Raw genomic sequence first — 13,495 nt, 5'->3', positions numbered from 1 at the left:
GGTGTCTGTCTTGCAAAGAAAAGCCTCATGAACACTAAAGCTCACAGCAATACCTTGTACAGCCAGCTGAGCTGCGCATGCGTCCTTTCCAACACTGTTGCTGGCAGTACATGTGTAGAGTCCAGCATCCACTTTGCTGACTTTTAGGACTGTCAAGCTGGCTGTGTTTTCCACCAGAGTCATCTTGTAGTTGCCACCTGGGCGGATCTCTCTGTTGTCTCTGGTCCAAGTAATCCTCATGGGAGCAGAGCCAGTCATGTGGCACTTAAAGGTTGCACTTTCCCCTAGTGCCACATCGATAGAGACTGGCTTGATGTCAAAGAAGGGAGGTTGTAGATGTTCTGCAAAGAGGAAAGCATGGCAGAGCTCACCACCAAGCCCTCCTCACCACACACCTCACCATGCCATGCCCATGCTCCCTGGCCACAATATAATGGGTAGTGTGGGAAAAAGGGTGAAGAAATAAAAGAGCAAAGACACACGAAAGATCTTTGTTTAAGTGTGAGCTACAAACCTGTGAGGAGAAGTTTGGCGCTGGAAGATGCTGTCCCCAGAGCATTTTGGGCTGAGCAAGTATATTGGCCACAGTAAGCCATACTAGTTTGCAAGATCTGGAGAGTCGCAACATTATTTAAGAAGGCTGACTGCATGTTATCACTGTCGCTTAGAAGAACCCCATCTTTGTACCAAGACACCTGGATAGGCTCTGAGCCATTTATGCGGCAATCAAACGTCACTGGGGCACCAACTGCCTCCTGAATATCTTTCAGTTTTCTGGCGAATGTAGGGGGAAGTTGACGTTCTGCAAAGCAATAATAATCAGCACTATAAGTAGAAAGCCACCCTGTCAATCTAGAATTAATTAACTCTGAAATTAATAAGAACCCCTTTCTGTAGACAACAAAGAGTTCCTACAAACTACCCCAGGAAAGAGTGGCTCTAGGCCCATCACCTTTAACAACAAGCAAAGCTGTGGAAGTGGCGAAGCCAACGCTATTTTCTGCTTTGCAGATATATTCTCCAATGTCACTATCCTCCACCGTGGAGAACGCCAGCGTTGCCACATTATTCTTGAAGTGCATTTTGTAAGCCTGTGTTGATCTGAGCTTGGTGTCATCTTTGTACCAGGAAACCTTGATTTCTGGCGCACCACCGATCTGGCATTTTAAGATCAAGGGCTCGCCAACCTTCACCTCCACACGGTCCAGGTGTGTGACAAAATAGGGTGGTTCTAGGGAAAAAGAGAGCATGGTGAGCACAGGCATAGTACCACTGGGGTGCTGTAGGGGCATCAGGGGTGGTGTGTACCTAAGACGGATACAAGGCTGTGGCAAACATCCCCACCCGCCTCATTTGCCACCTCACAGGTGTATTCGCCTTCATCACTTTTGGTGCTGTTGAAGATTTCAAGAATGCCAGATTTGTCAGTAGCTGTAACACTGCAGCGTGGAGACTGAGCTATGGGCATGCCATTTCTTTTCCAGGTGACAGAGATGGGAGGAGTGCCTATGTAGCTGCTTTCCAGCACAATGGACTTCCCCTGCTCCACACTGAAGTCACTTAATTTCTTCACAAAGACTGCAGGCTCTGTGGGGAGGCATAGATCAATAGTGAGAGGGACAGACATGGCAAGGCTGCAGGCAGAGTGTGAAGGGAGATACCTGTGCATACAGGCACACACACAAACACACCTTTTACAAAGAGTTGGGTTGTGCATGAGGCACTGCCAGCATCATTTGTGACCACGCAGGCATAGTCCCCGCTGTGGCCTGGCTCCACATTGTGCAGCTGCAGCTGTGCCACAGACTCGTCCAGAGAGATGGAGCAGCTGCTGTCCGGCACCAGCTCCCTGATGCCTCGGAACCAAGTCACTTTGAAGGGAGTACTGCCCTTGATGTAGCTCGTGAATGTCACACTCGATCCAGGCAAAACTTCCTGGGGATCAGGTGTCTTCACAAAAGAGGGTGGTTCTAAGGATCATGCAAAGAAGTGAAGAGGGAGAAAGATGTTAATAGGAGAATCTCTGTGGGGGAGGAAAACTGGAGCAGGTTTGAGACAAAAAAAAAGAGAGAAGGAGGGAAAAAAACAGAAGAAAAACATGAAAAAGAAATCATGGGAAACCAGAGGGGAGGAAGAGAAGAGGGAAGAAGAATTTTGTTGAAGGGGCTGTAGTACCCTTCCACTGACCTTGTACAGTCAGAAAGGCGCTGCATTCATCAGATCCAGCCACATTGGCTGCCACACAGGTATATGGCCCTGCATCTGTGACATCCAGGGCATTCAGCTTCAAAGCACAAACATTATCCAAGAATGAGATTTCATATTTTTCTCCACTAACAATCTCATTCCCATCCTGAAACCAGGCCACAGATATGGGGGATGTGCCAGACACTTTGCACTCCAGAAGCACGGAGGATCCCAGCACCCCATTTGTTTCCTTCAGTTTTCTTGAGAATGAAGGAGGAACAAGACGATCTAAATAGGACAGGGCAGAAGAATAGGAAGAAAAGTGTTGGGTTTTTTTCAGGGGAAAGGAAAGGGGCGGGGGGGAGCTTCCTTTAAAGACAAGGGTGAACAACAAAGGCAGAGAGCTGACCTGAAACATCAACTGAAGAAGTGCAGCTGCTGTCCCCCACCTCATTGTGCACTTCAAAAGTATACAAGCCCCTGTCTCCCCTGTCTGCAGAAAAGACTTTCAAGGTGGATATATTGTTGGAAAAGGTAATTTGGTATTTGCGGTCGCTCCTTAGTTCTCTGCCATCTTTGTACCACTTGGTGATAAGTTCAGGTGTTCCTCCTACTTTGCACTCCAAGGTAAAAGGATTGCCAGCCATTACTGTGATCGGCTCACTCTTCTCTAAGATAACTGCTGGTTCTGAAATAGGAAGGGAGGGGTCAGTGTGTCACCAGGAAATCTATCTGCAAACCAGTGAGCACAGGATATAAACAGAAAACAAAGGCTGGTAGAGGCAATTGTGCAAGCTGTAAAATATAGTACCTGTGAAGCAGGCTATACCCACCTAGGACTTGTAAAAAGGCAGAGCACTCCCGCATGCCAGCATCATTTTTGATCTGGCAGATGTACTTCCCAACATCAGCTCCCTCTGCACTGGCAATCTCAAGAGTTGCAATGTTGTCCATAAACCACATTTGGACATTTTCACTCTCCCTAATAACTTCACCCTTGTCCTTGAGCCAGACAACAGAAATTGGTGGGGATCCTTCCACCACTGCCTGCAGGGCTGTTGGCTCCCCGACGAAGATTGCAGTGTCACTCAGCTTCTTGGCAAAGCGTGGGGGTTCTGATGGCAAAAACAAGGAGGCAGAGGAAGGTTAAGCATGCAGCCGGGAGATCATGAGAAGAGGGTGGTGGTGCTGTTGATCCTCTAGCATACAAACCTTTGAATTTCACCGGGCAGGTGCAAGTGTCGCTTCCCACCTCATTCATAGCTTTGCATTGATATTCTCCAGTATCTTGAGATTCCAGATTGAGAATATGAAGACTGGCAATGGATTGTTTTGTTGTCACCTTGAACTTCTTGCTGCTCCTGACCTGCCTCCGGTCCTTGAACCAAGCCACCTCAAAGGGTGGAGTCCCTGCTATCTCACACTGGAGGATGACATCTGAGCCTTTAAGTGTGTCCACAGGGCTTGGCACCTTGCTAAAAACAGGTGGTTCTATAAAAAAAGAATCACATCGTAATGTGTGAGCCTGCTTCTCTGGGTGGGTTTCTGGATAGTAGCAGGAGGCAACATATTCAGGAAAGGAGCCTACACTTATTCTTGTAAACCCATATTTAGTTTCCAAATATGTGGCCTCACCTCTAAAAAATGCTGAGCCCCTGGCATTTCCCAGAAAGCCATCCCAACACTTAGAGTACTAAGGGCAGAAAATGTGACACTTCTGCACCTGTTTGGAGTCAGTGCTCAGTGCCCCTCCTCAAAAGCCACTCTTCCCTCTCCCCAGGATGACATTCCAGCTTTCCCCGCCTCTTTCCAGTCATGAAAGCTACCATCAGTGGGGCTCAGCAACACAGCCTCCTCTTCCGTCTTAAGTTTCATTCCTGCCAGGATCATTGTGTATAAAGAGGAGACAGAGGGATGGCTGCAAACTATGCCCATCTCCCTCATCATGGCTGGTGTTCCAGCTGGTCCATGCTTCCCCTGTGATCTGACAAGCTTGCCTTATTCAGCTTGCAATTGACTTAAATGGGGAGGCAGGGGAATGGCTGCACAGTGCTGAACACCCACCACTATTTCCTGCCTGGCCTCTGCTGCTTAAACACAGCAGTGTTTGAAGGTGAGAGCAGCTGGAGAGACGCTGCCCCAGCAGCCACCAGCTGCCATAGCAGCAGCTCCCTGTCCACAAGGATGCACAGCTGGCAGCGGACCTAGAAGCCAGGGATTCTGGTGGTGTGTGAAGCTATACTGCTAACCTTTCACTGTGACTGAAGTGCTGCAGCTGGCTGTGCCGGCAGAGTTATGGGCTTCACATATGTAATCTCCAGCATCTTCCGTGTTGGCACCCAAGATGGTTAGCATCGCCACGGAGTCTACAAAGGACATGTGGAGCCTGTCGCTTGCCAGGAGTGCCTGGTCATTTTTGTACCACACAGTTCGGATCTCTGGTGTGCCACTGATTTTACATTCAAGTTGAACTGCATCCCCCTGCTTCACAAACCGCAAAGCTTCAGGCTTCTTGATGAACTTGGGAGGTTCTGCAGAACAGAATAAGTATGTAGAGAGTGGCGGTATACCTGTTTGCCATGTGAAATCTATGGTGCTGAGCAAGAGTTATGGGGATCACAAGAGTATTGGGACACAACAAAGTAAGTTTGCTACAGCAGCTGGCTCTATTGCCAACTGGAGTTTCCTCTCAAGTGAAGATGTAAGATGGAGAAAAGAAGGCAAAGACAACAACTAAAACTGTGTTCTGCCAACTCTGGTGTTAGACAGCTGGAGCTGTAAAATACACACGAAGAACAAAGGATGATTGCTCCACCCAAGGCAAATTTTGCTGTTACCTTTGAGGGATGAAAACATCCCCAGGCCAGCATGAAAGATTTGACAAGCTCTTCACGCCCAGGAGCAGCAGAAACACGGTAGGGATAGTTTCACTTGCTTGCACAGCTTTAAAACTTATTTCTGCATGAAGAACTTAAGTAGTCTAGAATAAATCAGCCGTTCAGAACTCCAATTGAAATCTTTAGCAAATTTGAAAGAGTTACCAATGCTGGCCTACAAATGCAAGGTAATTGTATTTATCATATCACCATTTTCTATACAGTAATTGCTATGTGTGAATACTACTGTGATTGTAGTTTAAGCACTAATGACAGTAAAAAACAGGGTGAGTGCAACTCTCCATACAAACAGTTTCACAAGGGGACCTTTCCCTTTGAGATTTTGCAGGCACACAAGGCTTCTACTGTCATGCATTATGATAGGAGAAGGTCACCACATGGTATATGTCTGCTTTCTGGAAAGATACTTACTATATATTTCCAAATTGGAAAGGGTGGAAGATGAGACTCAGTAACAAAGAGGTCTCTTTACCCAAGAAAAAGAAAACACACAAACAAAGGTGACTTAATCTTAATACCTTTGACACTGAGTTGGGCTGAGCAAAAGTCTTTCCCAGCTTCATTACTAGCTTGGCAAGTATATTGGCCAGAGTCTCCTTTACCCACTCTGAGCACTCGAAGGTGAGCTGTGTTGGCTACAAATGTAATACTGAAGTTTCCTCCAGTTCGGATTTCCCGACCATCCTTGGACCAGGTGATATGTATTGGCTGGGCTCCAGTAACATGGCATTCAAAGTCAGCACTTTCTCCAAAAGGCACATCAATAGATTCTGGTTTGGTTTCAAAGACAGGTGCTTGCTTGGGTTCTAGAAACACAAGAAAACAGTGTAATACTCATACTTCACAGAAAAGCTGATCCAACACACCAATACCATTGCATGCATGAAATGGGAAGGGGGAGCCTGTGCTCCAGGCAAAAGTTTTGTAAGCCAACACACCTGCCACTGTGAGCCTAGCACTTGAGGTGGCAGTGCCCACAGCATTGGTGGCTGTGCAAGAGTACTGCCCAGTATGATTCATCTCAGTTCGCACCAGTTGCAGCACTGCAACATTATCTACAAAGGATGTGTGCACATTGTGGTCATCACTTAGCAGCACACCATCTTTATGCCAAGTCACGGTAATTGGTTCTGAGCCATTGAGCCGACACATAAATTTAAGGGGTAAACCAACAGGGTGCTCGATGTCCTTTAATTTTCTTGCAAAGGATGGTGGCCGTTTGCGCTCTAGAAGAAAGCAAGTAAAGGATAAATATACCCCAGGAATCAATTTCTTTATAGTTTTGCAAGAGAAAAAGAGTTTGTAGCAAGCTACTATAAAATCATCACCTTGAACTGTTAAGAGAGCCTTTGTAGATGCAGTTCCTACACTGTTTTCTGCCTTGCAGGTATATTCTCCACTGTCATTGCTAACCACTTTGTTGAAAATAAGTGTAGCAACGTTGTCTTTAAAGAATACTTTGTACTCAGGTGTAGACCTGAGTTTTGTATCACCTTTGTACCAAGACACAGTGATTTCTGGTGTTCCAGCAACGTGGCATTGCAACGTTGTATAATCCCCAACAGACACCTCAAGAGGTTCCAAGTGTGTAATAAAATAGGGAGGTTCTAAAAAACAGAAGCCATTAGATAGACTCGTTATAGTGCCAGGTCTTGGAAAGCATACACTTGAAAGAACAGGCAAGAAAAAGCAAAGGGAGCACACACCTAAGGTAGATACTACAGCCTCACAAACATCTCCTCCTGCCTCATTTTCAACATGGCAAGTGTATTCTCCTGCATCTTCTTTGGTGCTGTCAACTATTTCCAGGATGCAGGATTTCTCTGTGGTGGTGATGCTACACTTCTGAGATTGAGTGATGGTGTGGCCATTCTTCTTCCACGTCACAGAAATAGGCAGGCTGCCTGTGTAATTGCCCTCCAGGATGATGGGCTTGCCAGGCTCTACATACTGATCACTCAGTTTCTTCACAAAGACAGCCGGCTCTAATGAAGGGTAAGAAGTCACAAATGTTGAGCACAACAGGACAAGTGGAGGGAAGAAAACAATATTTTAAGGTAAATAGAGAGATGCAATCTTTACAAACCTTTTACTGTAAGGTGTGTTGTACAATTTGCCCTGCCAGCATCATTAGTCACTAGGCAAGTGTACTCTCCACTTTGGAGAGGAGTTACATCAAATAACTCAAGCTCCACAATGGAGTCCTCCAAGCAGATATTGCATTTGTCCCCTGGCACAAGCTCATTGGCCCCTCTAAACCAGTTCACCTTAAAAGGAGGGGTTCCTCTGATAACACATGTAAAAGTGATGCTAGTGCCTGGCAAGACATCCAGAGGCTCTGGTGTCCTCTCAAAAGAAGGTGGTTCTAAACACACAAGAGAAAAAGAGAGATAAGACAGGTTGCTACAGCATAACCCTGGCATTTCCACACACCTACTGAAGATAAAGAACAAAATATTTTCCAGTCAATAATTTTCCCTGAGTGTATTTACAAAAGACAATAGGCAATTTCAAGAAAGAAAGAGAAAAGAGTAGCTCAGAGAGCTTCCTGACCATCGTATACTGACCTTGTACAGTCAATACAGCACTGCATTCATCTGAACCAGCTATGTTGGTAGCTTTGCAGGTGTAAGTTCCAGTATCTGAGTCGCTCAGTGAATTCACTTCTAAAATACATAGGTTATCTGAAAAGGAGATTTGATGTTTTTCCCCATTGACTAATTTAAGTCCATTTCGGAACCAGGCAACAGAAATAGGAGGTGAACCCAACACTTTGCATTCCAGCAGTGCTGAGGAACCCAGGACACAAGGGGTGTCCTTTAGTTTTCTTGTGAAAGAAGGAGGAATGATTCGATCTGCGTAAGAAAACATAATAAATCCATGGTTAGAGAGAAAAGGAGGGAAGGAATGGAAGACAGGAAAGAGACCATGACTGAACAAAAGTTTTAATAAAAGATAGAAGACAAGCTACCCAACCAACCTAAAACATCAACCGATGCTGTGCAACTGCTTTTCCCCACGTCGTTCTGCACTGCAAAAGTGTACAATCCACCATCTTCCTTCTCTGCATCCATAATTTTAAGTGTAGATACTTTATTGAGGAAAGTAATTCTGTATTTTTGGCTGCTGGTCAGCTCTTTGCCATCCTTGAACCACCCAGTGGAAAGCTCTGGTGTGCCTGCCACTTTGCACTCCAAAGTACAGGCGTCTCCTATAGTAACTCTCATTGGCTCTGCTTTCTCTACAATGACTGCAGGCTCTGGAAGGAGAGATGGGTAACATGTATGGTGAAAACAGGATTTGATTTGTACTAGCTCTAAGTATTATAGCACTATAAAATGGGGCTTACACATTTGATACTAAGGATATCTCAGTTTGTTGGGCTGGGAAATTTTTTCAGCTGTTTTTTCCACGCTTTATTCTATCCTAAACTGGAGATTTCAGATGCTCTCCAAAATGAAGTAAAAATAAGTTTAAACTCCTAGGAGAGAAATGCAACTGTCTGTCCCTCTCCAAGCAGGCACAAGCAGAAGACATGACTTAGAAAGCCAGTCAACTGGATCCCATCACAGTGTAGAGGCCTGTGGTTCCTTTCACCCCTATTCCTGGACAACTGGAAATAAGGAACATGACTACCTTTGGGGACACAGAGATTCTCTGTTTTGATTGTTTTGAACTCAGGGGCATAAGCAAAGCGTACAGCTGACACTAAATAGCCAAATTCCTAACTTTAAAAATATCTTTCATGAACTTGTGCTTTTTACCAACCTAGTATAGTTAAGGTAGCCATGCACTCGCGACTTCCAGCATCATTTCTGATCTGACAGATGTATTTTCCAGCATTGCTTGTCTCTGTGCGCACAAGTTGTAAAGTTGCAATATTTTCCATAAATGTGATCTTCGTGTTTTCACTTTCTCTAATAACTTCCTCTTTGTCTTTAAGCCACTGCACAGAAATTGGCTGGGAGCCCTCAACTCTTGCTTGTAACTCTACTGGTTCACCAACCACAACAGTCATGCTGTTTATTTTCGTCAAGAATTTTGGTGGTTCTGAAGAAGAAACATGCAGTTACAGTAAATACAGTGCCTATGTAAAGAAGAGCAATGCAGAGCCATTGGGAGCACTGCAGATGGCATATGTGCCAATACTTTACCTTTCAGCTTCACAGTGCAAAAACAAGTGTCACTTCCTACGTCGTTCTGTGCTTTGCACTGATATTCACCAACATCTGCAGCTTCAACATTAAGAATGCGAACGCTTGTATGGTAGTTTTTGGCCGTAACCTTATACTTCTTACTGCTGCGGATTTGTCTCCTGTCTTTGTACCAGGTAACATCAAATGGTGGCGTTCCTGAAATCTCACATTCCAGGCTAACCTCACTTCCTTTGAGCATGTCTACTGGAGAAGGCTTCCTGCTAAAGACAGGAGGTTCTAACAAGAGAAGAAAGGAACATTTTTAAGAAGGAGTCTAGAGCTATTTGACCAACAAACTGTTTACTGATACCAGCTTCTACATAATGAGACTGCTGAGAAAATCAACAGAATGGGCAAGGACTTTCCTCATTTTCTGGGCACATTATGAAATGATCTTGCAGGTAGGTGAGCATTCAAAGCTCTTAGCCTCTCCGTAGAAAAGGTAAAAACAGAGAGGTGACCCGGGGCAAGAAGGGTACAGGTCTCATTTAGCTGGTAATATTCTCAGATACAGGGTGTAAAACTGACACTGATCAGTTTGGGTCTGTTCTTTTTCTTCATATTTCAGCTCCTTGATATAGTGGTTCCCACTATGATCTGTCTTGGATGTTGACAATCATAGAAATGGGGAACACCTAGCTTAGGACTCATCTGCATTAAGAACAACATCTCTCTTGTTCAGGCACTGGCAGAGGGGGTGAGGGGGCATTAAGAAACAAACATGACATGAAGAAAAAGGCAGCCCTGAAGTGAGAAATTAATCTCATGTTCCTGTGGATTTCCAAGGGATAAAACCACCAGGGAAAAATAAGATGTAGTCAGAGAACAAGAGGACAGCTAACCTTTCACTGTGACTTTGGTGCTACAGCTGGCCTTGCCGGCAGGGTTGTGAGCTTCACAGATGTAGTCACCGCTCTCATCAGTACTGAGATGATTCATTTCAAGCACGGCCACAGAGTCAATGAATGATGTCCGGAATTTTTCACTGGCAACAATTTCATGGTCATTTCTGAACCACACTACTTTCATCTCTGGAGATCCACTTACTTTGCATTCAAGCCGGGCTGAGTCACCCTGCTTGACTACTTTTGCTGCCTCTAGCTTCTTAGCAAACTTGGGTGGTTCTAAAAAAACCAGAAAAGTAGGGTCAGGAAGGTCTGAATTAATACTGGAAAGAAAAGAGTTGGGAAAAGAGCCAAACAACTGTGGGTTGCAAACATAGGGTAGGGAATTCACTGGGCAATGTATCAAAGGTCACTGAGGTGGGCTTGGCAAAAAGGAAAGAAAAGAAATAGACAAAAAGACTGCAACACAACAAGAAAGAGTGCACACCTGTTACCATCAATGTTGTAGTGCAAGAGTCACTGCCAACGTCATTTGAAACGTGGCAAGTGTAGTGCCCACTCCTAGAAGTATCCACTGAATAGAGGGTTAAGAACCCAGTTGACCCTTCAATCCCAATGAAACAAGTAGGACCAGATACAAGTTCTAAGTCTTCTTTGAACCACTTTACTGTAAATGGTGGCGTTCCTTTTAGTGTGGCCTTAAACTCCACTGTGGAATCTGGGATGGCTTGCTGGCTTTCAGGTTTTACTAAGAAGCTTGGTGGCTCTGCAGTTTTTAAGAAAAAGAAATATTCAATTACATCAGAACTGTCTAAGAATAAAGAAAATTAGTGAGATAAGCATGGAGACCAAGTTTTCAGCATTAATGTTAAGAGGTATAAGAGTGTTTTGTTAGCATAAGATTTAAGGTATTTTCTCAGCATCTATCACAAACAAGAAGAAGTAGTAAAAGAGTTTCAAACCTTTCACAGTGAGGATAGCACTGCAAGAATCGTTCCCGGCAACATTAGAGACACTGCATGTGTAATTTGCACTGTCTGCCAGCTCTAGATTAGCAATCTCGAGTGACATCGTGTTCTCATGGCATAGGCTTCTGTATTTTGCACTGTCAGTTATCTCTTTTCCATCCTTAAACCATTTTGCAGTAATGGGGAGTGACCCAGAGACTTTGCACTCCATTTGGATAGAAGATCCAAGAATGGTATCCTTTTTGGTTAGCTTTTTGATAAATGCAGGAGGAATTGATTGATCTGCCCAACACAAAAAATGGCAAAAACACACTGGTTACCTTCTTGCCTACCTTTCACAAACAGAGATTATTATTTTTTCATTCCCTCCCTGTTGGACTGGCAAATTTGCCAAATGACAATACAAACCTAGCACAGTCAGAACAGCTTCGCAGGTGCTACTTCCAAAGTCATTTTCAACCTTAAAACTGTATGTACCACTATCCTCCTTTGATACAGGTTCAATCCTGAAACTGGCCACATTGTTTTCAAAGCTCATTGTGTAGTATCTACTGGGCAGGAGCTGTTTGCCATCTTTGTACCATCTTATTCGGAGCTCTGGTGTCCCAGCAACAGTACACTCCAAAGTCACGGGGTCTCTTTCAGTGACTTTAAGTGATTTAGCCTTTTCTATGATCCGTGCAGGCTCTGAGGTATAAAGTGTATAAAAAAGGCAGTTAGCAACACAGATAGGGGACTGAATTTTCAAGTACTCATCAAGGATGAGCTTGAAGGGTCACACCTTGTACACACCTTGTACAAAAAGTAAAGCAAAACACTTCTCCATGCCAGACTCGTTCTTTGCCTGGCAGGTGTATCTCCCTCTGTGGCTGAGGTCAACATTGGTAAGTTCCAGTGTGGCCACACTGTTCTCAAAGGTTATATGGTGGTGCTCATCATCTTCCAGTATTTTCTCATCTTTTATCCATGACACAGATAAGGGTTGAGCGCCTGCTACAACACACTGGAAGAATGCGGTACCTTTCAAAATACTAGTGACATTCTCCAGCTTCTTGACGAAGGATGGTGGTTCTGTGGTGTGAGGTTTTGTTTGTTGTTTGGAAGAGAAGTCATGGAAAGTGAAGAGGGGAAAGAGAGATCATATAAAGTCAACCTTGTCACTACAGTTTAGCTAGGGGATGTAATGTTTGGGGTATGCTTCCTAGAGGACTGACCTTTCAAGCTGAGCCTTGTGCTGCAAGAACAGCTCCCACCTTCATTTGATATAATACACTGATATTCACCAACATCTGAGACATCACAGTTAGTCACATTAAGAGTAAATACTGATTCTTTGGTGGAGATGGCATATTTCTTGCTGCTGAACATCTCCTTATTGTTCTTCAGCCACTTCACCTCAAATGGAGGAGTACCAGTCACCTCACACTCCAGTGTAGCCTCCAAGCCCTTCACTACGGCGGTGGGACTCAACTCCCGAACAAATGTTGGAGGCTCTACAAAGAGGAATGAGGGGAAAGTAGATAGCAACCTTAAGTGGTTTTGAGGGGAGAAGTCTCCTCTATTCCATCACCACAGCTATGTGGCATAGCTGGATGATGACAAGATGTTCAAAACCAACCTTTTACTTTCAGCTCGACGCTGCAGCTCTCACTACCTGCATCATTGTGGGCTTCACAAACATAAATCCCACTATCCGACACTCTGGCTTGAGTGACTTTCAAAGTGGCTAAACCGTCTATGAAGGAGATGCTGTATTTAGCTTGGTCAATCACTTCATTCCCATCCAGGTACCATGTGATGTGGATCTCTGGCGTGCCTACTACCTGGCACTCGAAAGTGGTGGACTGTCCTTCACGCAAAGCTACTACAGAAGTTGGCATCTGAATAAATCTGGGGGGCTCTAGAAGATGGACAGAAAAGGTGAGGCGGTATAATATTCAAGGTGGTTTAAAGAAATACAAGGGTTTCCTACCCACTCCCCCCAAATTGCACGGAAAAATCAGAGCCACAAAGAAGAGAAGAACATTGTGTTGCACACCTTTTACAAACAAAGAGGCCTTGCAAGTTGCAGTCCCCACATCATTGCTTATCTGACAAGTGTAGTTCCCGGAGTCAGATGTCCTAGCTGAGAAGAGCTCCAGTACGCTAGATGTGTCATCCTTCCAGACAGATCGATTGGCTCCAGAGAGGAGCTCCTGGCTGTCTTTAAACCATTTTATCTGCAGAGGTGTAGAGCCTTTCACCAGTGCTTTGAACTGAACCCTGGCATTGGGCACAACCTCTTGGGACTGAGGTTTTTCCACAAAATATGGTGGTTCTATAATGTGTAAAAAGGAAGAAAGGGGATTACTCTGAGACAGGGGAATTCCAAAATTATGTATGAGAGACCTAACACAAAACAA

General features: G+C 44.7%; 1 protein-coding gene across 1 annotated transcript in view; it reads right to left on the bottom strand.

Annotated features, from left to right (window-relative positions):
* Positions 1-13,495, bottom strand: part of TTN (titin) — a 242,040-nt gene that overhangs the window by 167,581 nt on the left and 60,964 nt on the right. Inside the window, 27 exon segments of the mRNA XM_010569298.1 lie at positions 54-341; positions 515-802; positions 953-1,231; positions 1,309-1,587; positions 1,692-1,970; positions 2,188-2,475; positions 2,597-2,875; positions 3,021-3,302; positions 3,400-3,678; positions 4,437-4,718; positions 5,603-5,890; positions 6,023-6,310; positions 6,413-6,691; positions 6,791-7,069; positions 7,171-7,449; positions 7,652-7,939; positions 8,065-8,343; positions 8,853-9,134; positions 9,239-9,517; positions 10,123-10,404; positions 10,613-10,891; positions 11,088-11,375; positions 11,502-11,780; positions 11,886-12,164; positions 12,308-12,586; positions 12,712-12,993; positions 13,132-13,410. Of these exon segments, the coding sequence (XP_010567600.1) occupies positions 54-341; positions 515-802; positions 953-1,231; positions 1,309-1,587; positions 1,692-1,970; positions 2,188-2,475; positions 2,597-2,875; positions 3,021-3,302; positions 3,400-3,678; positions 4,437-4,718; positions 5,603-5,890; positions 6,023-6,310; positions 6,413-6,691; positions 6,791-7,069; positions 7,171-7,449; positions 7,652-7,939; positions 8,065-8,343; positions 8,853-9,134; positions 9,239-9,517; positions 10,123-10,404; positions 10,613-10,891; positions 11,088-11,375; positions 11,502-11,780; positions 11,886-12,164; positions 12,308-12,586; positions 12,712-12,993; positions 13,132-13,410 (7,611 nt within the window).

Source organism: Haliaeetus leucocephalus, unplaced genomic scaffold, assembly GCF_000737465.1.
Source record: "Haliaeetus leucocephalus isolate CR32 unplaced genomic scaffold, Haliaeetus_leucocephalus-4.0 Scaffold1, whole genome shotgun sequence".
Classification (NCBI taxonomy): domain Eukaryota; kingdom Metazoa; phylum Chordata; class Aves; order Accipitriformes; family Accipitridae; genus Haliaeetus; species Haliaeetus leucocephalus.
The sequence above is the reverse complement of the archived record's forward strand: the minus strand, read 5'-3'. Positions and strand labels throughout refer to the sequence as shown.